The following is a 27442-nucleotide window of genomic DNA, read 5'->3' on the forward strand; positions in this document are numbered from 1 at the left end:
CTCCCGCACCTGCATCAGCGGGCACCTCCACCTGAGGGGGAGAGCGGCGGGGCACCGTAGATGTTGGGGGTACTGTCCCCCGCACGCGGGGAGTTGGCCTCGGTGACAGGACTCCTCGCCTCTGCGGGGCAGGTACGGGCTCTGTGGAGACAGCAGAGTGAGAGAGAAGAGGGGAAGGGGAAGAGAGTGGGGAAAACACAGGGGGAGGGGGGAGAGAGTGGGAGGGCTCTTCCACCCTTGGGTACGCCGCCAAATGGTCCTCCGCCAGTCGGACAGCTTCCTCCAGTGACGCCGGGCGGTGGCACTGGAACCACTCTGTCATTCCTCTCAGTTGATGGATTAGCTGCTCCAACACCACCTGGTCGACAACTCCCATGATGTCGCGATCCCCTGCCAGCAGCCATTTCTGGCAGGCGTCTCGGAGCCGTTGGGTGAAAGCAAACGGGCGGCCAGTCTTCTCCAGCTTTGTGGACCGGAAGAGCTGCCGGTACTGCTCTGGACTGCAGCCAACCCACTGCAGGATGGACTTCTTCAGGTCTTCATAGGCCAGCAGGTTAGCCGCCGGCAGTTGTTGTGCAGCAAGCTGGGCTTCCCCGGACAGCAACGAGGAGTGATCTCGTGGCTAGATCCAGATCTCGGCGGTTATCTCGAACAAGTCGAGGAAGGCTTCCAGGTCATCTTCCGCCCCTATCTTCAGAACCGTGGGTCAAGTAAAAGTACTATTATTTATATATACTTAAAAAAGTTAAACAATTTGAAATATTTACTCAAGTACTGTAATGAGAGTAGTTGTAATTCGTTACTTTCCAACTCTGATCTTACGTGAGTTCTCTTATATCTCTAATTTAATATACTGTATATTGCAACATATTTGCCTTTGTATAATTTTTGTTAATAAACAACTTAATGGATCTCAAGTGTTTTTCTTCACCAAATATTAATAATATTAGAACTATTGCTGTGCAATCTGTGTGCCTTTGTATACCAAAAATGTGGTGCTTTCTCCACAAAATTATGTAATATTTATTGCTGAGCTTTCATTAAGTCATTAACAGCTCTGCTGCCATCAGCAGTGTTAAAATATCTAATAATATGTCAGACTGAAGATGGTTTTTGTGTTTATATGTTTTCATTTTTAATTAGTAACATGCAGGTTTGTAAGCAAATGTATAACACAAATACAGTAGATATACAGTACATGGCAATAAGATACAATCAGTATTGTTCCAAGTGACAACATTTGTTTTAACAGTCATTATATGTACAGAGTTAATTGGTCTAAATCCGAAGCTTTGGCTCTGACAGTGTACTGCCCGGTAACAGCTTTTCAGCCAGGCACCTTCCAGTGGCCCAAACAGGGCATTAAGTATTTGGGTATTTTATTCCCAGCAAATTTGTGTGAGTTAATTTTGACCCTTTAATAAAAAGATTTTCGAGCGATGTGGGCAGGTGGGCTTCATTACATTTATCTATGATTGGGAAGGTTAATGTTATTTAAATGAATTTTATTCCAAAATTCAACTACCTGCTACGATCTCTCCCTATAGATGTCCCCCTCTCTTATTTCAAGCAATTTGATAGCACAGCGAAGTCCTTCATTTGGAATGGTAAATGTCCCAGATTACACTTCAGTAAGTTGCATAGGCTGACTGGCAAAGGTGGGCTAGGCCTACCCAAGATTTTGTTTTATTATTATGCATTCGGTTTCAGACATTTGGCTCATTGGCCACTTCCACCTGAGAGATCCCCTCCCTATTTCGCCACTGCAAAGCCTTTCTATCAAACTAACCGGAGAAGTTAAGTTACACCCCGTTACCTCGTATTTGCACGCGGTATGGACAAAAGTGTCCAGAGTGTTTAATTCAGAAATTTATTTAAATGTTGCTTCGAGCATATGGCTGAACCCAAAATTATATATTAATAAGTCCCCTTTCTGCTGGACAGAGTGGATTGTGAGGGAGGTTAATACGCTCGGTGACCTACATGAGAGTGGAGTGTTGAGATCCTTTGAAAATATGGTTCAACATTTTGGGATTCCCAGGTCTCAATTCTTCAGGTATTTACAGCTGCGCCACCTGCACTGTACTATTTTTGGGAATAGCATACACCCCCCTAGAGCAGCGGATACTCTGGGAGTGGTGATTACTGCTTTTGGAAAAGGCCATGAGGCATCAGTGTATTACTCCCTGCTAATTCAGAGTCTGGGGGACGGAGCTTCAACTTCTCAAAAAACTCTCAAGAGTTTATGGGGGAAAGATTTAAACTTAGTATTGGAGGAGAGAGTGTGGGCTTCTAAAAAACGTCAAGTCTACATCTAGAGATGCAAGGATGCGGCTTATGCAATTTAAGATTTTACATCGATTCTATTGGACCCCCTCTAGATTGTATAGGCTTGGTCTTAAAGACACACCCACCTGCTGGCAATGCCAATCAGAAGATGGGGACACAACCCAAGTTTTTTGGTGGTGTGTTAAGATCCAAGATTTTTGAGGGTTCAGAGTTTTATGTGTGACGTATTGGACACTCAAATTTCATTTTGCCCCAGACTCTGTATTTTAGGCGATGGGGCGGTCATTAATATAGGGGATAAATACATAAAAAATTGGGTCCTAGCCAGTGTTATGATCGGCAGACAGATCAACCTTAGGGGATGGAAGTTGGCTGGAGCGCCCTCATTTAAGGAGTGGTGCACAGAGATGGGCAGGGTGATGGCATTCAAAGAAATGTCATATAGAAGGCTGGGAAACTTGGATTTATTTAATAAAATAAGGGGTGGCTATTTGGTATTTTTGAAAGTTTCTCGGGGAGGGGCAGTGGAGAGAGATGTGTAGTTTTAAATGTGTGTGATTATTATTATTATAATTTGTTATATATATATATATATATATATATATATATATATACACACACACACTGTATCTGCTCGCCAAGACAAGCAAAACTCGTTAGCTTGCATGGTTGTTTTGCAAACTTGTAAAAAAAGAAAAGAAAAAAGTAGTTCTTCTTCTACTGGGCGAAGGGCAGACCAGCTGAAAGATGTTCTGTGGCACCAACCATACTGTGGTAAAATTGCTTGTCGATTAGCATCACCCAAAAATGCAGCCAAAGGCGTGAATGTGTTTATGGCGATCATTCGCCTCACTTTTAATGAGAAAGGGCCTTTCGTCGGTTATTGGTTTCGCATTATTTTGTCACCTCTGGTGTGCAAAGGCCTTAGGGTTTTTCTTTTCTTGGGTAGTATTTTCAAATATGTTTTGGAACTCCTCACCTGTCCTATTCTGAGGATCTTCTGCACTGCTGCTCGAATGGAAGCAGGATCAGCCTTCTTTAAAGACACCTTTGATTTAAGAACTGTAAGAAACTGCAGACTCTGGGTGCCACAAGCCTTACAGTTCTCCGTCAAACCTACAGACATTCACGTAAACATAAATACACAGATCGGTCAGCACTTTAAATAAAGCCACTTAAATAAAACAATATCAAAGTATGTGTGTATGCAATTGTTTGTTCTCACGGTCAGCATGGTCAGTGGGAGCCATGTGTGCCGTTGCACTTCCATTGATTATTGTGTCAGCAGCAAGATGAGAGAACTGAGCGAGAGCCCTAACCAGACCACCAGCATCTATAACAAGAAAGAAAGTAAACATGGAATTAACAAGAATTCACATTCATAAGTACAGTAATGACAAACGTCTTTGGTACAAAAAACAGCATGTTGAATTGCACTAATTAAAAAATAACCGCATTGCATTAACAGTGCTTGCATTTTTGTGGGCTGCAATTTAACATCAGAATCAGAATCAGAATCAGAATGAGCTTTATTGCCAAGTATGCTTACACATACAAGGAATTTGTCTTGGCGACAGGAGCTTCCAGTGTACAACAATACAAAAACAGCAGCAAGACATAGATAATAATAAAAAATAAAAAATAATTATACACATACGTACAGACACACACATACATACATACATACACACATACACATGGGTATTGCAAATCTAATACAAATCTGTTATCTGTTACAGTGCAAATACAATCTGTTATGTAAATTGCAAATGTTTTTTTTGTTTGTTTTTTTGTTTGTGAAATGGCAGAAGAGGTTGGATGTGTTGGATAAATATAAGAAAGACTAAACTGTGTATTGCACAGTTATTGCTCAATGGGGCAATTTAACTGTTCATGAGATGGATAGCCTGAGGGAAAAAACTGTTCCTGTGCCTGACGGTTCTGGTGCTCAGAGCTCTGAAGTGTCGGCCAGAAGGCAACAGTTCAAAAAGGTAGTGGGCAGGGTGAGTGGGGTCCAGAGTGATTTTTACAGCCTTTTTCCTCACTCTGGAAGTGTATAGTTCTTGAAGGGGGGGCAGGGGGCAACCAATAATCCCCTCAGCAGTCCGAAATGTCCTTTGTAGTCTTCTGATGTCTGATTTCGTAGCTGAACCAAACCGGACAGTTATTGAAGTGCAGAGGACAGACTCAATGACTGCTGAGTAGAACTGTATCAGCAGCGCCTGTGGCAGGTTGAATTTCCTCAGCTGGCGAAGGAAGTACAACCTCTGCTGGGCCTTTTTCACAATGGAGTCAATGTGTGTCTCCCACTTCAGGTCCTGTGGTATGGTAGTGCCCAGGAACCTGAATGACTCCACTGCTGCAACAGTACTGTTTAGAATGGTGAGGAGGGTCAGTGTTGGGGTGTTCCTCCTAAAGTCCACAATCATCTCCACCATTTTGAGCGTGTTCAGTTCAAGGTTGTTTTGACTGCACCAGACAGCCAGCTGTTCAACCTCCCTTCTGTATGCAGACTCATCGTCATCTCGGATGAGGCCGATGACAGTGGTGTCGTCTGCAAACTTCAGGAGCTTGACAGAGGGGTCCTTGGCGATGCAGTCATTGGTGTAGAGGGAGAAGTAGTATCTTCTTTTAGCCACTCTGATTCCCTTATTCAGTGTGTTCCTGGCCTGATTGTACAAGACTTTATCCCCAACTCTGTAAGCATCCTCTTTGGCCTGACGAAGCTGCCTGAGTTCCACTGTAAACCATGGTTTGTCGTTGTTAAATGATAATAAGTCCTAGTAGGAATGCACATATCCTCACAAAAACTGATATATGATGTAACGATGTAACAGTATCTGTGAGCTCATCCAGATTGGTGTCTGCAGCCTCAAAAACACTCAAAAACATGCCTCTATATTAAAGTTGTAATTACTTTATCTTGTACAAAAATTTATAATTAAACTAAGTTCATTTAGTTTACTTCAACTAAGTTTGTTCAACATTTTTTTTTAAGTGTTTAAGTGATTTACTATATCAATTTATTTATCAAAACTGACTATCATCCATTGACAAAAATGCAGGTGAAACTTCGATTATGCAACTAATCGGAGCAAAATGTGATGACACACAGACTATGATCAAGGTTTATTTTAAGCCTGTTGCATGGAGCTAGTTGAATAAACTTTTCAGACATGAAACTCTGTTTCAGAGTAGGTTTCAGGTTGAAAAATATATGGAGCCAAACCGGACTAGATCGGCTTCCGCGAACTCAAGATGCTCGCTACAGAGAAAAATGGACGCCATGCAAGGAGCAGACGTGTGAGCGACGAGCTCCCCACTTTGCTGAATTTTCGATTATTCTCATGTTATAATCTGGTGAAATTTGATACACCCAGTTACACATTTGTCCTTTGTTGCAAAACATGGCAAAGAAGTCAAAATCCTTGTTCAGGATGAAAGCCCCGACAGGCCTACAGACCGGGGACTCGATTTGGATGGCAAAGCGGGAGAGGAGATCCAGCGTCAGTTGTCCAACATGTCGATGATGTTGACGAAGATTCTTGCTGACTTGGAGGATCTCCCTGTAATACGTCGATCGATCACGGCGATGGAAATAAAATTCTCTGAGTTAGGTACAAGAGTGTCTGATGTTGAAAAATGAATCGATTTTCTGGAATCTTCGGAGAGTGAATTATCTGCTAATCTGCCCGCGACCAAAGTTGATTTGGAACATCTCCTTGAAAAGCTTGAAGATCTTGAAAATAGAAACCGCAGGAATAACATAAGAATTGTTGGAATTCCTGAGCATGAGGAGGGCAGAGATATGGTGAAATTCCTGGACGAGCTCTTCCCGAGTCTGCTCGACATAAGAGGCCACAAGCTGGAAATTGAGCGAGCTTACAGAGTGCCGGCTCAGAGATCTGCTGAGGGAGACAGGCCCAGATCGATTCTGGCCAGATTTCTGAGATCATCTGATAAAGATCTTGTGTTGCGCCAGGCGAGGAGCAAAGGGAAGCTTTCTTGGAAGAACCATAATTTTTTCTTGTTCCCAGACTTTGCGAGTTCGACAAAAGAGAAATGCGATCGGTTCAAGGAATGTAAGAAACTCTTACGTCAGAAAAAGATCTCGTTTGCTCTGATGTTTCTGAGAATAGAAACGAAAAACGGTCGCAAAGTATTCACATGTCCAAATCTGGCAATGTCTTTTATAGAATCAATGACTGAGTAAACCATTGGATGTTTCTCATGTGAGTGGGCCTGACTCGCTGTACCTTACTCTTGAAGAAGCTGGGTGAAATTTTGGGTTTTTTGCGTTGGCTCCGCCGTGCGGCTGGAGCTTGTTTTGTGAATAACACTTTTCCTTAAAAAAACTTTTGCATTGATGGAAGATTACATTTGCATTGAAGTTCCCGGCCAATTTTGAGAGTGGACACTACGGATGACTGCAAAATATTTACATGCTCACACAAAGGATGTCTTTTATAAAGCTGACGGATTGTGTAAGTCATGGTATATACTTTTATGCAGCCTCCGAGTGAACTGACTTGACCATCCGGGGATCCGGGATGCCGGTTTTGTTTCTTTTTGTATTGGTTCCGCCTAGCGGCTGGAGCTTGTTCTATTGAATAACACTCCTTTGGAACAGCTGTGGATTAATCTGTTCGTTCTTCGTGCTTATTCCTCCTGCTGGCTGTAGTTTGTTTTGAGTTTTTTTTTTTTTTTTTTTTTCGCGGGACATTGGAATGATTACGTCATCCGCTGAACTCATAACAGCCGGCTCACGGAACATTCGTTTGTATGTCCGAGGAATCTGAATGGTTTTATATCAGCTGGAGTTTGTTTTGTGGAAGATCACATCCTTGAGACAGTTCTGTGAATGAATCTACACATTTTTTGTGTTCATTCTTCCTATTAACTGGGTTTATTTCACAAAGTATTTTCTGTTATGTAATTTTGCCTCACAAATTTGTGAGGCAAAATTGAGCAATCCGATGGCAAATTTGTCGTGGGGACTCGTGTGCGTTCATGGACCTTTTGAGTTTAGAGGGATTAACGCCGGTTGGCGCTGTCGTGCGCGGGGTTAACGCGCATGTTTTTCTTTTTTCTGTTTGTTTTGTTCCGGGGGATGTTCGGGGGTTGATTGTTTCACTAATGGGGAATGTGGTCTTCATAATTTTGTTTTTCACACACAATTTTTTATTTTTATTATATCAAAATGTCAAATGTTAATATGAATAAGTTGTCTCTCTCCACATGAAATGTGAATGGGTTGGGGCACCCCATAAAAAGAAGGAAGGTTATTTCTTTTCTTAAACATAAGAAATATGATATAGTGTTTCTTCAAGAAACACATCTCTCCCCGCAGGAAGCTGAAAAATTTGGGAAGATATGGGGTGGACATGTTTTCTTTAGTGTTGGCTCAAGTAAGAGCAAGGGAGTCATTATATTGATTAATAAACATTTACAATTCAAATTTCTCAAACAGATTAAAGATAAATTAGGAAGAGTAATTATTGTTTTAGCTGAAATTCAAGGGCAAAGTCTGATTTTGGCTAATATTTACGCACCTAACGTTGATGATCAGGGCTTTTTTATAGATCTTGAAGGGATGCTGCAAACCGCTGGCACCCCTCATGATATAATATTGGGAGGAGACTTTAATCTTTTGATGTATTCAGTCCTTGATCATAGTGAAGCTAAAGTATGTAAACCCCCTAGAGCAACATTGACGCTTCACAGGATGTGTAAAAATCTTGGTCTTTCGGATATTTGGAGACTTTTGAACCCATCCGGTAGGGACTATACATTTTTTTCATCAGTCCATAAGATTTATTCTAGAATAGATTTTTTTTCTTTAATCTGTTGTTGATTGCTCAATTGGAAACATTTTAGTCGCGGATCATGCCCTGGTGAGTTTAGAGGTGATGCCACATATAGAGAAAAAGAAATCATATAGTTGGCGCCTTAATGTATCCCTTTTACAAAATCCTGATTTCCAATAAATGTTAAAGACTGAAATCAATGTTTATATGGAGACCAACTGGTCCTCAGGTATCCTCTGTGGGCATGGCTTGGGATGCACTTAAAGCGGTTCTTAGGGGCCGGATCATACAGTATGCCTCATTCATCAAAAAAATCCAATGCACGAGAACTTGTGGAGTTGGAAGGAAATATTAAAAGTGCAGAGGCAGAGCTGAAGTGCCGTATGTCAGCTGATGGCCTCAGAGAATTGACCCGATTGAAATATAGATATAATACTATTTTGTTGCTGAAAGTGGAGTTTTGGTTATTCAGGGCAAGACAGTCATACTTTGAGTCGGGTGACAAAGCAGGGAAGCTTTTGGCTAGATATATAAAGCAGAGAGAGTCTCTTTCTATCATTCCCTCAGTGAAATCTGCTGGTGGTGAAATATTTACCTCGGCCATTGATATTAATAATGCCTTTAAAGAATTCTATATTGATCTTTATAGTTCCACATCTTCATCTACTGATGAAGATATTAGAAACTTTGTGGAACCATTAGATCTTCCTAAACTGATGAATGAGCAAAAAAACTCTTGATTCTGAGATAACCCTGGAAGAACTTAATGAGGTAATTAAGTCCCTACCTACTGGCAAGGCTCTGGGGCCAGATGGTTTTGCTGCAGAATTTTTTAGATCCTATGCTACAGAACTGGCCCCACTTTTGTTAGAAGTTTATACTGAATCATTAAAGAAGGGAAAACTTCCTCCAACCATGACACAAGCCCGGATCAGTCTGATTCTTAAAAAGGACAAAGATCCAAGCGAGTGTAAAAGTTACCATCCAATCTCCCTGATCCAACTAGATGTAAAAATATTGTCAAAAATTTTGGCTAACCGATTAAGTAAGGTTATGACATCTCTTATACATATAGATCAGGTGGGGTTTATTCAGGGCCGCAGCTCTTCTGATAACATCAGGCGTCTCATCAATATCATGTGGTCAGTGGCGAATGAACAATCTCCGGTCGCTGCCATCTCACTTGACGCCGAAAAGGCATTTGATATGGCAGAATGGGATTATCTTTTTAAGATTTTGGAAATGTATGGGTTCGGGAGTACATTTATTGGTTGGATTAAGTTACTTTATAGACACCCTGTAGCAGCGGTACAAACAAATGGATTAATTTCAGATTATTTTACTCTGGATAGGGGCACTCGACAGGGTTGGCCACTTTCCCCGTTATTGTTCTGTCTTGCCCTGGAGCCATTAGCAGCTGCGATAAGAAAGGAGGATGATTTTACAGGGGTGACAGCGGGAGGTGCGGCGCATAAGCTTCTGCTTTACGCAGATTATATTTTATTATTTGTCTCTGAACCTACTAGATCTATGCCTTGCCTCCACAGAATTATTCATTGCTTTTCCAAGTTCTCAGGATACAAAGTCAATTGGTCAATTGGTCCCAGAAACGGCTTTCCAACCGGGCGCTTTCCAGTGGCCCAAACAGGGCATTAAGTATTTGGGGATTTTATTCCCAGCAAATTTGTCTGATTTAGTTAGAGTTAATTTTGACCCTTTAATAAAAAGGTTTTCGAGCGATGTCAGCAGGTGGGCTTCATTACATTTATCGATGATTGGGAAGGTTAATGTTATTAAAATGAATTGTATTCCAAAATTCAACTACCTGCTTCAGTCTCTCCCTGTAGATGTCCCCCTCTCTTATTTCAAGCAATTTGATAGCATAGCAATGTCCTTTATTTGGAATGGTAAGTGCCCCAGGTTAAATTTCAATAAGTTACATAGGCCGATTGACAAAGGAGGGCTAGGCCTACCCAAGATTTTGTTTTATTATTATGCTTTCGGTCTTAGACATTTGGCTCATTGGTCACTTCCACCTGAGAGAGCCCCTCCCTGGTTTTGTATTGAAAAGGACGTTCTTGCCCCTATCTCGCCACTGCATAGCCTTTCGATTAAACTAGCCGGAGAGGTTAAGTCACATCCCGTTATTTTGCATTTGCACTCGATATGGACAAAAGTGTCCAGAGTGTTTAATTCTGATATTTATTTAAATGTTGCTTCGAGCATATGGCTGAACCCTAAACTATGTATTAATAAGTCCCCTTTTTGTTGGTCAGATTGGATTGTGAGGGGGGTTAATGCACTTGGTGACCTATATGAGGGTGGAGTATTGAGATCTTTTGAAAATTTGGTTCAACATTTGGCATTCCCAGATCTCAGTTTTGTAAGTATTTACAGCTTCGCCACCTACTCTGCACTATTTTTGGGAGTGGCACGCACCCCCCTAAAGTGGCAGGTGCTTTGGGAGAGGTGATTGCTGCTTTTGGAAAAGGCCATGAAGCATCAGTGTATTACTCCCTGCTAATTCAGAGTCTGGTGGATGGAGCCTTGACTTCTCTCAAGAGAGTATGGGAAAAAGATTTGAATTTGGTATTGGAGGATGGAGTGTGGACTAAGATTCTTAAAAATGTCAAGTCTGTATCTAGAGATGCAAGGGTTCGCCTTATGCAATTTAAGATTTTACATAGATTTTATTGGACCCCCTCTAGATTATATAGGCTTGGTCTTAAAGACACACCCACTTGCTGGCGATGCCAGTCAGAAGTTGGAGACACTACCCATGTCTTTTGGGGGTGTGTTAAGATCCAGGAGTTTTGGTTGAGGGTTCAGAGGTATTTGTGCGACGTTTTGAACACTCAGGTTTTGCTTTGTCCCAGACTCTGTATTTTGGGTGATGGGGCGGTCATGCATTTAGGGGACAATCATATAAAAAACTGATCGGCAGGCAAGTAATTTTAAGGGGTTGGAAGTCAAATGGAGCACCCTCTTTTTCGGAGTGGTGTGTGGAAATGGGGAAGGTAGCTGCATTTGAAGAGGCGGTAAGTAGAAGGCTGGGGTTGAGGGACTTATTTACTAAAAAATGGGGCAAATATTTAGTTTTTTGGGGGGAATCTCGGGGAGGGGATGTGGAGAGTGTAGTTTAATCATGTATGTTTATTATTTTATTTATTTGTGTGTGTATATATATATAAAATATATTTTATTTTATGTAAGTGTATGTATGTGTATCTGTGTATGTATATATATGTATATATGTGTATATGTATTTATTTTATTTTTTTGGATTGTGTGTATGTTATGTGGGACCACAGGGGTGTTCGTTAGGGGTCAGGGTGGGATTGTATTAGTAGGGTTTAAATGTAAAATGTTGATTCATTACATATGTGTTGAGTTTTTTTCACTGTCATATGCACATGAATCAATAAAAATGTTAATTACAAAAAAAAGATGCTCGCTACAAACGTTCTCTGTCAACTCAGAGTTTGATCCTGAATTTGAGCACATGAATGAGTGACATTTGCCACGAACAGCCAATGCGTAAAGCTTGGAGAGAGTCTGCGTGATTTACTTTTCGTGAGAAATTCAGAAATTCAAATTCCTCTGAAGATCAAGAGATCATTATGAAAATATGATGAATTCAAAGATTAGCACAGCCTGAAGAAACATAGCTGCTGCTGCATAAGTTTGAGATGACTGCTGGAAAAAATAACTGAATATAATGTGCAATTAAATTTTTTAACAATAACATACACAGGCTTTTTAATTTGAAAAGCATAAACATCGACATATTTATCTAAAATGTAAAAGCTTTTATATTAATTTAAAAGAATAATATAATTTAATGAAGTGCAAGCCATGTCACTTTGTGTGATAGTCTTCAATATAATTTAACCAGTATATTTGTTTAGGTGGAAAGACTTGTGTGTGAGAATCACCTTAAGAACACTTTTGCATCAGTATTTTTAATACTGCGTTACTGGAGGTTTTTAGCATTACGCACTGCATACAAGTACGGTATGAAACGAAATGCAAAGAAACAATAATATATTTTTTATGTGCTACACTAAAGATATAAGGTAAATAAATCTAATTATCTTAATATATAGGTCTAAGATATTAAATCATAACATATAAATCTAATTGTATTGAATATCTAAATGTATTAAATATATATATTTCTCTGTGAAGCATGCTTTAATTTGGAGCGAGAAATAGAGGGGGAGTGACTTTTTATTGCGTCAGAGATGTCAATTTACTCACAGCTGATTAGTCCAGTTTGTGTTTGTGATCTGTAACCCAGACTAAAACCAGCTCTGGAGCAGGTTTGTCATGTAGCGCAAGTTACTATGGCTATGAACACCGGTAAAAAGTGACCTGCCTTATTGAGACCAAAAACCACAGTTTTCTCTAACTAAACTCAAATTTACCTTGTTAGCCACTGAAACTGGCTTTGTGCGACAGGCTTTTGGGGATTTTAGAAGCAAACCTGTTGCTCTTGGTTTTCATCAACACCTAATTGCACCACATAGTGGTGATTGTTAGTAGTGGCAAGTGAAGATTGTGCATCGGCACTCTACTGCTTTTCTGGCAATGCCAGAAATATTGAAATATTCACAGCTTAAATATACAACCATATTAAATTGCAGCCCCAAAATTCAAGCAATGTTAATGCAATGCATTTGTTTTTCAATTAATACAATTCAACATGCTTTTTTCTTCAAAGATATTTGTCATTAATACTGTATACTTCCATATGGAAACATATACTGTAGACAGTTAGAGACAGACAGAGAGAGAGAGAGAGAGAGAGAGAGAGAACACACACCCCCCATATTCTTCACAAACTCAGAGTAGCCAGTCTGCACTTTATCAATGGAGCCCAGCGTGGCCTCTGCTCGGCTGATGAGGTAATCTAATGAACAGAAAAGATAAAGTTGAGGATATTTTACTAAAATCATGCATACCCAGTTAATAAAAACAATCTGGGGCGATGTTCATTACTTTCATTACCACACTTTTGCGTGTGGTATTTCAGAAACCTCTATGTTAAGCACTATTCAGACAAGATAATTTTTCCAGACAAATGTCTAAGTAATTGTTATTGATGATTACTGTAAATTCACATGGGGAAATGATGTGTCTTTTATATGTCATTCATACGTTGTTGTCATGTCAAAACAATCCTGTGTGTTGTGGCTAATTGAGGGTTAAATGTTACCCTTAAAATATAAACAGATCTTTCACTTTATTTATTTAGCTGATTACTTTTGCAGCAATTAGTTTATTAAATATAAGCATTATGGGTAATTTATGTACTGGGAGATATATGCTAGACCAGGCTTGCGATTGCAGAATAAATCTCACCTAACGCACAAGATTAAAATCACAGAGAAGCTCTGGCAATTATTAAATTACCCACTTCCCCATTTAAAAGTAATCCTGTCCGAACAATGCTTTATTAACTAAACACTCATAATCCAGTTTAACCAGCACTAAATGCACTGAAATAGCACTGTGCCATGTGAACACAAATTATGTCATTTTCATTCTTTTATAGATTATTCACAAAACTCAGCAATATTTGCCTGGTTTAATTTACGTTGTGCTTTTACCCTCTATGAAGAGCAGGAATTTTATTTCAAATTCTGCCAATCGTGGTAGCAGTAATTCATAAAATGGTGATCAAATGGCAGAAAAGAACATCATAACAGGGAATAAATCCAGATGAATAGTGAAGTCAGCGTTTTAAAGAGCAGATTCAGGTACTTGGATCACAGTGCAGCTGTTCAGTATGCCTGATCTTGGAAGTCTGCTGTATCCTCCACAACCTAGCACTAAAAGCTGGCCTGCAATATGGGGAATTGCGCTATGCAAAAATACGCTCAGGACAGATTTTAGGGCGTGTTTGTACAGTTATCTAATTTGCATAATTTCTTCAGTTAGTCGTGTACAAAAACAAAACAGGCAGCGTGTAAAAATATCTGCAGGTGTAATTATTCTTAGTGACTTCCCCCTTCTATAAATAATGTGTAGCTAATTTTTTTTTTGGGACCCAGAAGACAAGGATTGCATTACCTGGTGAGCTGGTGCAGCGGATGTGCAGTGGATCGTCTAGTTTAGCGACAGCATCCTGAATGATGTTCTCTGCCTCAGTAACAGTCGCCTGCAGCAGAACAAACTGCTCCTCCAATAACTTCTGCTGCAGCTGCTCTTCACGACTTAACTGCAAACACACACACAAAATAACTTTTAAGATTTCATTAATTTCCATGACTTTTCCAAGCCTGGAAACACAGTTTTAAAATTCCCTGATATATCCAGACTGTCCATAATCGTGGGGTTCGTTCATACAGAAAATATAAACCGAATTTGCACTCAAAATTGTTTGTGACAATGCAATGCCATATAAATCCATCCATAACTTTTTCATAGTACAAAAAAGGCAAAAGGACAAAATGTTTCATTTCATGCTTTATTTTCTCTTAAGAAATTTAGACCTGGCTGTACCTTCTCTTTGAGTTTTCCCTGTAGTTCTCCCAGTTCTTTGATGCTCCTGTCTCTCTCGTGCAGGAGTGAAGACTCTTTCAGCTGAGCTGCCTGCTTCAGGAACGAGAGCTCTGCATCCTTCTCACTCACGGAGTGCATGAGTCTCTCCTTCTCTGCCTGCAGTGCAGTCATAGAGCTGTTTAGCTGCACTCCTGTCTGAAAACATACCAAAAAGCGCAATGACCAAGTGCTAACTCAAAAACTTAGCCTGATCTTTAAAGGCTCTGAACTGGTATTAAAGGAAATATTTGCTTTTCAATACAAGTCAAGTTCTGTTAACAGCATTTATGTCATGTCGATGACCACAGAAAATAGTTTTCTCTCAGTAACTCATCTCTCAGTAACAACAAATTGTGGTAAATATTGGGTAAAACAGTCAATTTTTAATTAGACTTAACTATTATCATTGGCATTTTAAGGTGTCATAATTATGGTGCCTACTTATTGGAACAACCTTCACATCGAGAGCACACCTCATGCCTTAAAATGCTGTCCATGTTGGCAGCTCACTGGGTTTTGGACAGAGCCAAGGAAAAGTAACCTAAAACATAGCTTACTATGAAAATAATACTATACCTTCTCAGACATCTGTAATGAACCTTTGACTATTTGGATCTCTGCATTCTTCTCTTCAAGTTCTCTTCTCAGATTATCCATATCAAACTTCTGCTCCTCCAACTACAATAACAAGGTTTAGTATATTAAGAGAGGTAGTTGAATCGCTAGCTGGTTGGCAGAATGTGCTACTCACAGGTCATGGCACCTGTCAGCAATCACTGGCAGGCAAGTGGTATCAACGATTGAATCACTGCCGATGTACCAATTTGGAAGCAATACAGTGAATGCAATTCCTTGCAGTGAGAGTGGAAGGATAAATGCAAAATGCATAACTTGTTATCACAATAGCGGCTGGTTGAACTGACCAACCAGTAAAAGCTGTAATTTTCTGAGGGATTACGGTCATTAGACAGCTTTACCCACAAGCAAATTCCATAAAAAAAGTTATTGCATAAGAATAGACCCCTTAGAATAAATTAACATAATTTCTTGGAATGAGAGTGGAAGGGAGAGAGCAAAATTCAGAGCTCTTTAATGCAATAGAGACTGGCAAATGCACAAGAATATATTCATAACTCTACATTTATTAGGGAATAAATAGCGATTCAGGAGAGATCACCATTGCTTATTCCAAGTAGGGCCTATGCTTTGGAAATAGACTTAGAGACTTAAATGTTTTAAATGTGGCGGTGGTCAATGGCTCCTTCCGCTTGATAAAGCAGACTTTTGACCTGCCACTGCCATCTTCTCATCTGCCAGAGGCAGTTACTACCAGCCAGCGAGGGACTGAAGTTGAACCCTTATAGGGAGGATGTGTGCATTTTTGCCGTGTGCATTCTTACCTTCATATCTGATTCTTGTTTGACCCTGTCTATCTCAAAGGCTAACTGCTGCTTGGTTCTTTCAACTTCGTCTTGAGTCTGCTGTGTGGCTGACAGCATCTTTACTGTGTCTGCACTCTACAGAAGATAAAAGGACAGACTGACTGTGTTAATACACACAAGTAATGTATATTCTCATATTAATCAGAATTTGGTCATATTTCAATCAGGTAAGCACCATGTAATCATACTTACCAGATGCCATAACCAGATTAAGCAAATAAACGTTTTAATTGCACAAGTACATTCCAATATTAATAAGAATTTGGTCATATTCCAAAAATGTAAGCACAATGTAAAAGCATTAGCCTGATTGCCATAACCAGATTAAGACAAAAAACATCTTACATGCACAAGTATATTCTGATATTACTTAGAATTTGGTATTTTTCCAATTATGTAAACACCATGTACAGTGCATCCAGAAAGTATTCACAGCGCTTCACTTTTTCCACATTTTGTTATGTTACAGCCTTATTCCAAAATGGATTAAATTCATTATTTTCCTCAATTCTACAAACAATTCCCCATAATGACAACATGAAAGGAGTTTGTTTGAAATCTTTGCTAATTTATTAAAAAAGAAAAAAAAACAAAAAAAAAAAAACACATGTACATAAGTATTCACAGCCTTTGCTCAATACTTCGTTGAAGCACCTTTGGCAACAATTACAGCCTCAAGTCTTTTTGAGTATGATGCTACAAGCTTGGCACACCTATTTTTGGGCAGTTTTTCCCATTCTTCTCTGCAGGACCTCTCAAGCTCCATCTGGTTGGATGGGGAGCATCGGTGCACAGCCATTTTCAGATCTCTCAGAGATGTTCAATCGGGTTCAAGTCTGGGCTCTGGCTGGGCCACTCAAGGACATTCACAGAGTTGTTCCGTAGCCACTCCTTTGTTATCTTGGCTGTGTGCTTAGGGTCGTTGTCCTGTTGGAAGATGAACCTTCGCTCCAGTCTGAGGTCCAGAGCGCTCTGGAGCAGGTTTTCATCAAGGATGTCTCTGTACATTGCTGCATTCATCTTTCCCTCGATCCTGACTAGTCTCCCAGTTCCTGCCGCTGAAAAACATCCCCACAGCATGATGCTGCCACCACCATGCTTCACTCTAGGGATGGTTTTGGCCAGGTGATGAGCGGTGCCTGGTTTCCTCCATACATGATGCTTGCCATTCAGGCCAAAGAGTTCAATCTTTGTTTCATCAGACCAGAGAATTTTGTTTCTCATGGTCTGAGAGTCCTTCAGGTGCCTTTTGGCAAACTCCAGGCGGGCTGTCATGTGCCTTTTACTGAGGAGTGGCTTCCATCTGGCCACTCTACCATACAGGTCTGATTGGTGGAGTGCTGCAGAGATGGTTGTTCTTCTGGAAGGTTCTGCTCTCTCCACAGAGAAACGCTGGAGCTCTGTCAGAGTGACCATTGGGCTCTTGGTCACCTCCCTGACTAAGGCCCTTCTCCACCGATCGCTCTGTTTGGCCGGGCGGCCAGCTCTAGGAAGAGTCCTGGTGGTTCCAAACTTCTTCCATTTACGGATGATGGAGCCCACTGTGCTCATTGGGACCTCCAATGCTGCAGAAATTTTTCTGTACCCTTCCCCAGACCTGTGCCTTGATACAATCCTGTCTCGGAGGTCTACAGACAATTCCTTGGACTTCATGGCTTGGTTTGTGCTCTGACATGCACTGTTAACTGTGGGACCTTATATAGACAGGTGTGTGCCTTCCAAATCATGTCCAATCATCTGAATTTACCACAGGTGGACTCCAATCAAGTTGTAGAAACATCTCAAAAATGATCAGTGGAAACAGGATGCACCTGAGCTCAATTTTGAGTGGCATGGCAAAGGCTGTGAATACTTATGTACATGTGATTTGTTTTCATTTTTTTATTTTTAATAAATTTGCAAAGATTTCAAACAAACTTCTTTCACGTTGTCATTACGGGGTATTGTTTGTAGAATTTTGAGGAAAATAATGAATTTAATCCATTTTGGAATAAGGCTGTAACATAACAAAATGTGGAAAAAGTGAAGCGCTGTGAATACTTTCCGGATGCACTGTAAGGGCATTAAGCTGATTGCCATAAACATATTAAGCCAATAAACCTCTTTTCAGAATACAGCCTCATGGAGATGGCCAGGATTATATTTCCAGAATCATTTCTGACTCATATCCCGATTAAGATCCATATTCTGGTTAATCCTTTATTCTAGAAAAGAGGTTTAAATGCTCACTTAATATTTATTTTTTTGCCTCCCTTCTCTTCTGGAAATACTGGAGATGCTCTTGCCACTTGCAAGAGCACAATGAATTGCCAAAATGTAAGCCATGAGTCTGTTGCAATGCTTTCAACCATCTGTAAATGACTTTACAGTAAAAGAAAATGTTCATTTATTTTATTGTTCTGTCTCCTTCTCGCTCTAAAAATATGTTTCTTCATCAGAATTTTCAATCATTTAACAGTCATTGAAGCATACATGCAATGCATAATATGCATAGCAAAATTCTTCATACCTTTCGGAGGAGTTCAGCATGGTTGGCCACCAGTTCAGAGTGCTTCTCCTTCAGCTTATTATAACGCAACTCTGTTGCTTGCGCTTTTTCTATGTGTGAGAATTCATACACATCAGTTGATTCACTCTTGTTAAATTAGGAATGGGTGCATGCATGCATGCGCGTGTGTGCACTCACTCTCTGCCTCAACAAAGGTGGCCTGCATGCTTTCTTGCTCGGTGCTGTGGAGGCGGATGGCCTCAAGCTCCATGCGCAGCTGCTCGTTCTCAACCAGGGTGCGCTGTTTCAGTACACGCTGCTCCTCCAGCTCGGCCTCAAGACTGTTGATCTGAGATTTAAGCTGTGTAATATAACACTGAGCCTGAACACAGGAGAGAGGTAGAAAAGCAAAAGTGTGAGGGTGACAAGGAAAGAATAAAACATGGTGAGACCATGGTAAATGCAGTTATTTCTTTATATTGACTCTAAGTTTGGAAGTCATAGTTTGACAGCAAGTTTATAGAACTGATTGATTGATTCTTCATTTGATCAATAGATTGATTAATTTTTGTGGTCACATTTATTACTACTTTCTAAACTTCTTTTTAAATAAAAATAAAAAAACATCTGCTTCTCCTTATATTTGATTTATTTAAAGGTTTTTAGTCCGTACAGCTCTCCCTAGTTGGGACCTGTAAGTTGTTTAGAAATGTTTGCATTACAAAACTCAGACACAAGCAGATGTACAGGTAGACTCAAATGTTGTGGGCACTCAGCTTGGCATTCTTCTCAAACTCTAAACCAGACATTCAAATTTCACAGCCAAAATGGAAGCTAAATTCCACCTACAGCAATACTCACATACACATGTTAACAAACTCATAGTAAACAAGCTGATAGAATCAGCTGTGTGGACAATATTTTTTATATCTTTGTTGGACTGAGGTTTGTTATAGTAAAATATCAGCAAGTGGGAGTTTATTTGAATGATGCTAATCAAATATTATGTTTTTTAATACTTGAAAATAATGTGGCCAACATCTCACCTCTCCTTTGATTTTCTCAAGCTCAGTCTGAAGCAATTCAATTTCTTGCTTCAGACGTTCGATTTGGAGGTCCCTATGATACAGAGTGGAAGTACAGAGTGAAAAGCCTACCTAATCATAGAGGTACATTTTCGCCGATATACAGAATGTCAACAAAATGTAATTTTAGTTCACATAAAACATGCCATTCACACAATTCTATGCAAAAACAAATTATATATCTTTAGATTCTTTCCTACCTCTCATCAAATCCATCATTAGGTGGTCCAAATGCCTGATCAAATATGTCAGCCTTAAAAAAAAATACAGGTTATATTAAAGTAGTTGCATAACATTAAAGAAGCAATTTATGCTTTGCTGAGGTCCTCCACCTTGGCTTGAATCAATACGTAAATGAAGTAACATGAATTTGTTGGAAAAAATGTAGGTGTCTTGAATGACCAAAGTTCAGCCATGTAACTCTATGTGGTGCAATAGATTCTTTGAACTTGTTATCTGTGAGCCAATTAGTGTGCTCATATGTGACATGTTTAGCCAATTGGCTTGCATGGTGTAAGTTAATTGACATGTAATCCAATCAAATTTTAAAGCCGGTTTTACTGCAGCGCGCTGCCAGTTTTTTTTTCTCTGAAACCCACTTCCACCCCAGCTTCACATGTCTAGATCTGCTACAAGGGGATTGTTTGAAATGTCTATTTGTGCAGCAGCATGTCATACATGCTCAATGCAGCATGTCTTGCATTTTGTCTAATTGTGTAGCAGCAACATGTCCACATGCTTAACTCAGTATATCTGTGTATTTTCTAGCAGTAGCAAGTCTCCAAACTTGCTCTGCAGCAGCAGCAACAGTGATCAGATCTAGCCTGCCAAGACCAATTTCCTATCAATATGTCATACCCACATTAACATGCTAAATATTTCTGAGAGTTGTCATGACTGAACTGAAGTTATACATGTACATATCCTCTCTGGTACCTTGTGAGACTACTAAGTGCCCTGGAAACAATGTTTTCCCATACAATTTCTGTAAAATTCCATTTAAAACTATCCAAACATACTTGACTTCCATAGACTTACATTAGAAAAGAGCAAACGCTTGTCTGTTAATATGGCGGATGGCAACAGTTGCTAAGGTAGGATTAGTCAGTAATTTGTCTAAGATGAGGTTTTGCGAAGGGTCAGTTGTAGCCATTTAAAATTAACAAGAGCGCAGACAAATTAGAGAATGGTTCAGGTTAGATGTTAGATGAAAATTCTCTCATAAAATTCCAACCTGTGACATATTTTTACAAATATAGTGGGATCCTAAAATCTGAGACCACTAATTAGAATGTGTCTGTTTTGCACATTTCTAATGAAAAAATATGTAATTTACTTAATATATTACAATTTATATTTGACCTTTTGTACAAAGCAGTAAACATGTTCAAAGTAAAAAATATTGCTAACTGATTGATTAGTGATCCAGAAATCTTGCAGAATCTTAAATATTTAATTTTAAGTTATAGTACTTCTTTATTTTAAAATTTCCAAAATCCAAAAATGTTGTTTATTGCCAGGTTTAAAGATTATGTATCCCAGATTTTCAATGTGGTCTCAGGCTTTCGGGCCCCACTGTATATCTCTATATCTGTATGACAACATGATGTGACAACAGCTTTTGAACTCTTACAACTGCTTTTTACTCAACCCCCCATTAGATATCTGAATCTATCATCATGCTCATTGGTTTTGTCAGGTAAATACCGATGGCTGAGAGGCCATGCTAGGCAGTGCTTCGCTAACATCTATCAAAGGCTCAGGCTCATCCTCTTCCTGTTCCTCAGCATCCTCCTCATCCGGAATGACAACCATGGGCTTCACATGCTCAGCCAGGGCAGAGGCCCGGAAGAAGTTGGGTGGAGACTAAAAAAGAGGGATTTTGAAAAAGACCAAACCAGGGAAATGCTGACAAGGACAAACAGTGTATGATGACATTAAACAGGGTGAAAATCCAATAACTGTTGTTAATGAAAATGTGTTTCCTTACATCAGGTAGTCTTGGGATCTGAATGAGCCTCTTAAAGTATAACATGTCTCGTGCTTTATTTAGGAATGTTTTGAGGCTGGAAAAAAAACAGTAAATTGCTCAAATGATGGAGCATATATTTATTACTCTCTCTTTTTCTAATATACAATTATTATATATAAAAGTATTTTATGTGTACCTGTGGAACTGATCATGGAAGCGTTCACGGTGTCCCTGGAGTGTGTCTGCTGGTAAACCTGTCACCAAAAACACATACTCATTTACCCAGAGTATCAAAAACCATGTCCAGAAGTAAAGAGGGTGCACGTTTAAAAATACTAAAGCTTGGGGGCCTGGGTAGCTGGTAACACGCTCAATGAGCCACGTGATAAGATGCGTGGGTTGGCGGTCTTAGACATGGAGGCAGCTGAGATTTGTCCTCCGCCACCCAGATTGAGGTGAGTCACTACACCACCATGAGGACTTAGGGAATTGGGCATTCCAAATTGGGGGAGAAAAAGGGGAGAAAAAAAAAATAATGTCTTGGCATAATATTGCCTAAGTTTGGTAGCAGCCACAAGGAAGAGTATTCAAAAGTTTGGGAACTGGACATTCCAAACTGGGAGAAAATAAAAAATAAATAAAAATACTAAAGCTTGAAAATCAGCCACATTGTAGCAGAAATGTGGAAGCACATGATTTATGCATGTGAATTACACTTTAGAAAATTATGGATGATGATAGTACAGATATATTGGTCATGGCACCCACATCTAATACTTAAAAAACAAATTCTGTAATAATGTCATCAAAAAATATACAATGGACAAAAATTAAATAAGGATACAATGGACAAAATTAAATAAATATATCTTTAATAAATTTAATATCATGGATTGTTGCAATCAGTAAATAAAAATACAATGAAATTTGAGCATGAATTTACAAGATGTGGAGTTAATTTATGTAAAAGGAAAAACAACATTAAATCCACTAAAGAAAATTGTTTTAATTTATTGACTGCAACATTATTTCATGATATATGGTATATATGGAATATTTATTTTGTCCATTATATCCCTCCATAGATATCTGCCTTGTGTTTCTACAATGCTTTTATGATGCTTTTACAAAGAGACAAGAAGACATAAATTGTATTTATTTTTATTTTATTTTTTTTGTCCTTTCCTTTTTTTTTTTATCAGTTATTATCAGTGTCATGATGGAGCTAGCACCAAACACTCACAGGCATGCAGTTTGAAGAGCAGTTTGACGGTGTAGTGGTACAGGTGACTGCAGTCCTGGATGACCTGGATAAGCGGTGCTAGTTTACACTGGCCTGACGTCAATGTGGAGATGGCAATGGACATATTGAGCTGGCGGAGAACTGAGTATAAAGAACAGAGAGTGAGAATGACCTAGATTCAGATTACACAGGTGTTGTCATACATGTGAACAAACACAAAAGACAGTTACATTCATGACGTCTTTGACAACAAACAAACTGAAAAGTAGGAGATGGCAGACTCTATAACAAATTCTCAACCTCAGCATTCCTCTTACTGCCCCACTGGCTTAAAGCTGCACTTCGTAGGATTTTTTGATTAACAATTAATAAAATTCCATTATTGAGCGAGTACATAAACAATGTGTACTCACCTTACCCTGACTGACTTTTAAAGCCTACAATAACAATTACAATTTTGAGCTGCCGGGGCAGATTTGTCATGAAATTGCAGGCGTACGTCTTTGGGGGTTACATAATGTCCAAAAGCACAGAGAAGAAGGATTGGCTACTGTGTCGCGTGTGTGGTGGCTGGGGAAGCTGCAGTAGAGAATGGCAGTGACGGTACATCAGTCTGGAAGGATGTGTAACTGTTTATTGTTTGGTGAAGTTATTTACTTGATATACTGCTTAGATTTGTTTTCTGCTAGGGTTGTTGAAGCTTATATAGTTTGTCATGATTTATTACACGGCCCTCTGGAATACTAGATTCTAATTGGTCAATGGCGCCATCTAGCGGTCAGATATTTCTGAGTAACAACTGCACATCTGGGGATTAAGATCGTGATGTCATTGATAGGCTACATTTTCAGGTGAAGTTACTGTAACATGTTTACAAATATTAATGACTTCAGATTATTTAATAACATTGATGTAGTTTCGAGGTTCCCTAAGTGTGTGTGTGCCACTGTTTACTCATTTCTTTTACCCCAGTCGTAGAAATGCACAAGTCATTCTCACTTTCCATTGACCTTTTAGCAGATGGCCTGTTTTAAAGTCATTATACCCATGATAGTACCAAAAAATGCATGTAAGTATTCGGATTCAGTAAAATATCAAGATTTTACTTGGCTTGTAGAAACTTGGACAAATTGCTTCAACCTTCAGTGATTGGTTTAAGGCAATGGAAAAACTGTCAGCATTACACGCAGGGAGCCACTTCTTTCATGAAGTTGAACCTTCGCAATGCTTACCATCTTGTCAGGGTGAGGCAGGGGGATGAGTGGAAAACGCCCTTCAACACCCCCACTGGGCACTTCGAATACTTTGTTATGCCCTTTAGCCTTTATAATGCGCTTTCGTCTTCCAGGCACTCGTCAATGACTTGCTCCATGACATAGTTGATCACTTTGTCTTCGTGTACCTGGATGACATTCTGATTTTCTCCAGATCTCTCCAGGTGCATGTTGAGCACGTCAGGCGAGTGCTGCAACATCTGCTTGAGAATCAGCTGTTCGGGAAGGCAGAGAAGTGCTTGTTCCATGTGCAGTCAGTTTCATTCCTGGGATACACTGTGTCATCTGAGGGTGTTCGCATTGATCCGTCAAAAGTGAGAGCAGTCACTGACTGGCCCACCCCAGACTCTTGCAAAGCTTTGCAGAGATTTTTTTGGGTTTGCCAATTTCTACCGACTATTTATTCATAATTACAGCACGGTAGCCACCCCCCTCACGAGTCTGACCTCCACCAAAACCAAATTCTGCTGTCGTCTCTGACCCATGAGGTTTTTGTTAAACTTAAGGCACTCTTTTCACCTGCACCTATCCTTATTACTCCTGACATTTCTCGTCAGTTTGTGGTGGAGGTCGACGCGTCAGAGGTGGGCGTGGGTGCGACTCTTTCCCAGCATTCACCCAAGGATGGCAAGTTGCATCCCTGTGCATTCTTTTCGTACTGCCTATCATCGGTGTAACAGAATTACGACGTCGGTAATCGAGAACTGCTAGCCTTTGGGGAGTGGTGGCACTGGTTAGAGGGCATTGAAATGTCATATTTGGTATGGACCAACCATAAGAATTTGGAGTATATCAGTACTGCCAAACGTCTTAATTCCACATAGGCACGTTGGGCACTCTTTTTTTAGTAGATATAAGTTTACCATCTCCTACCGGCTGGGGTCTAAAAACATCAAACCTGACGAGCTCTCCCGCATCTTGGAAGAATTCTATCACGTGGGATCTCCTGATACGATCCTCCCCTCCTCGCTATCGTTTCTTGGGAGATCGAGTCTAAGGTGCGGGAGGCGCTTGGGGGAATGACGGCTCTGGCAGGAGTGCCGGCTGGTGTGCTCTTTGTTCCATGGTCGGTTCGATCCGTGGTCCTTCAGTGGGGCCACTCTTTGAGGATAGCGTGTCATCCAGGCATGAGACACATTGGCTGTGGTTCGGCAACATTTCTGGTGGCCATCCATGAGGCAGGACTATTTGTTTTGGCTTGTTCTGTCTGTGCCAGAGGGAAGACTTCTAATCATCCCCTGGCCGGACTTTTACAAACTTTGGATTCCAACCTCCACTCTTTCCCGATCGTGAACCAGAGGTTGTGGTGCCCTCGGTCCATTCATTTATCCAACGCTGCTGTCGCACCTGGATATCAGCTAAACAGGCTCTTCTCAAAGCGGGGAGCAAGATTAAAGCTGTGGCGGACAAGCACCGGACCGCACCTCCTCATTACGTCTTGGGCCAAAAGGTGTGGCTCTCATCCCGTAACATTCCCCTCACAATTTATTGGTCTGTTTCCTATTGTCAAAGTCATTTCTCTGGTGGTTGTCCGCCTCAAGTTGCCCCATGCCATGAGACAATTACACCCTGTTTTTAATGTCTCCAAATGAAGCCTATTTTCCGATCTCCACTACATCCTCCCACCCTCCCTGATCTGCCTCCTCTGCCGTTGGTTGATGGTGCACTTGCTTATGTGGTTCGCAGGTTGTTGGATGTCAGGCTTCAAGGAAGGCATCAATATCTGGTTAACTGGGAGGGGTATGGTCCAGAGGAGAGATGCTGGGTCCCAGCTCGAGATATTCTGGACCATTCCCTTATTGATGACTTCCATCATCATGGGTCTGTCCTCTCTGGAGCGTCAGGTGATGCTTCTTTGTTTGATTGTTCATTGAGATAATTACTCGCACCAGCTCCGCTATCATTATCTCCACCTGTCGCTTATTTTCTCTGGTCTATTTAGCTCACTCTCTTCCTTCAGTATTTGTCTGATTGTTGCATGGTGTTTGCTGTGCGTTTCACAGTTCAATCTAGACCTACGTATCTCACCTCTCTGTTTTGTTCCTCTGTTTTTGTCTGTGTCGGTTTTCGACCGATCTCATCTGCCCTGCTCCGGATCTCGCTTTTTCTCTGTGGTCATTTGGATGCTCATATCTCTCTCTCTCTGCTCTGCCAGCCCAGTTGTGTCTCCCTTCTCTCAGACTCACTGGAGGACTGACTCGTTCCCAGGAGTGTTTCCAGCTCTCTCTTTCCAGCTAAAAGGACTGGTCGCAGCTGTGGATTACTAGCCGGATTCCGCTATTCCTTCTCTGAGGATTCTGTGGATTACTGTTTTGTTTTTCTTTTTCTTAAGAAATAAAAGATTTACATTTTTGCATCCAGCACTTGGATACAGATTGGATAGCATTTGAAAATACTAAATATTCTTGTTTTTGTGTGTATATATACATATATATATATATATATATATATATTTACATTTATGCATTATCCACAGCGACTTACAGTGCACTTATTACAGGGACAATCCCCCTGGAGCAACCTGGAGTTAAATGCCTTGCTCAAGGACACAATGATGATGGCTGTGGGGACTGAACCAGCAACCTTCTGATTACCAGTTATGTGCTTTATCCCACTACACCACCACCACTCCTATATAACCATAATAAGAATATTTAGTATTTTCAAATACTATCCAATCTGTAAATAATTGTAACTCAGTGATACGGAAGAAGCAAGCCATAAACAATCCCTGGCATTATATTCTTGTATTTGAACATTACATTTATAATTAACATATAATGTACACAAAGATATGCTCCAAATTCAAATGATGTTCAAAATGCTCAGAGCAGGACGTTGAAAGAAAATTTTAGTGTAACTTTAACAGAGTGGCTGATGAATGATTCTGGGTGCGAAAAACAGACCACACTTGTCAATATAAGTTGAGCGAGTTTAATGGCAGCAACAAAGTGACCTGCAGTCATTAATTTCCAATGAGAGTTAGCAATTTCCGATGACATGAGCAACAGCTCCTCCTTCGACACGTTCCTTGGCTCCTCCTCCCTCCTCTGATCAGCCGGTTCCCTTCAAGTCACCGGCTCAACCATCAGCCCCGGTGACTCCACAGACAAGGAGATCTGTCTACCCTCCGCCTTCGCCCTCCGAACCCTGGACTCCGCTTTGACCCTCCAATGCCTCTGCATCACCTCCGCTCTGCGTCTCCTTGTCTCCACTGTGGGCCATCAGCCTATCTGCGTCACCGGGGTCCCTAGTCCCTCCAGTTCTGCCTTGCTCAGTCGGTCACCTGGCTCCGC

At 40.4% G+C, this 27442-nt stretch overlaps 1 protein-coding gene across 6 annotated transcripts in view; it reads right to left on the reverse strand.

The window, feature by feature from the left end:
- LOC127435485 (huntingtin-interacting protein 1-related protein-like) overlaps window positions 1–27442 on the reverse strand; it is an 85362-nt gene that overhangs the window by 21630 nt on the left and 36290 nt on the right. For 5 of the 6 annotated variants that reach the window (XM_051689032.1, XM_051689040.1, XM_051689058.1 and 2 more), the window contains 15 exons: window positions 22873–23013; window positions 21826–21883; window positions 21648–21723; window positions 21365–21523; window positions 19858–19910; window positions 19619–19691; window positions 18771–18954; window positions 18594–18682; window positions 16043–16159; window positions 15219–15320; window positions 14604–14798; window positions 14172–14319; window positions 12922–13008; window positions 3515–3622; window positions 3269–3405 (listed from right to left, as the gene is read on the reverse strand). In XM_051689032.1, coding sequence (XP_051544992.1) covers window positions 3269–3405; window positions 3515–3622; window positions 12922–13008; window positions 14172–14319; window positions 14604–14798; window positions 15219–15320; window positions 16043–16159; window positions 18594–18682; window positions 18771–18954; window positions 19619–19691; window positions 19858–19910; window positions 21365–21523; window positions 21648–21723; window positions 21826–21883; window positions 22873–23013 — 1727 coding nt within the window. Of the gene's footprint in view, window positions 1–389; window positions 692–3268; window positions 3406–3514; window positions 3623–12921; window positions 13009–14171; window positions 14320–14603; window positions 14799–15218; window positions 15321–16042; window positions 16160–18593; window positions 18683–18770; window positions 18955–19618; window positions 19692–19857; window positions 19911–21364; window positions 21524–21647; window positions 21724–21825; window positions 21884–22872; window positions 23014–27442 lie in introns of those variants that run through there. The other variant, XM_051689062.1, reaches the window with a different exon arrangement.

This window comes from Myxocyprinus asiaticus, chromosome 4, assembly GCF_019703515.2.
Source record: "Myxocyprinus asiaticus isolate MX2 ecotype Aquarium Trade chromosome 4, UBuf_Myxa_2, whole genome shotgun sequence".
NCBI lineage: Eukaryota > Metazoa > Chordata > Actinopteri > Cypriniformes > Catostomidae > Myxocyprinus > Myxocyprinus asiaticus.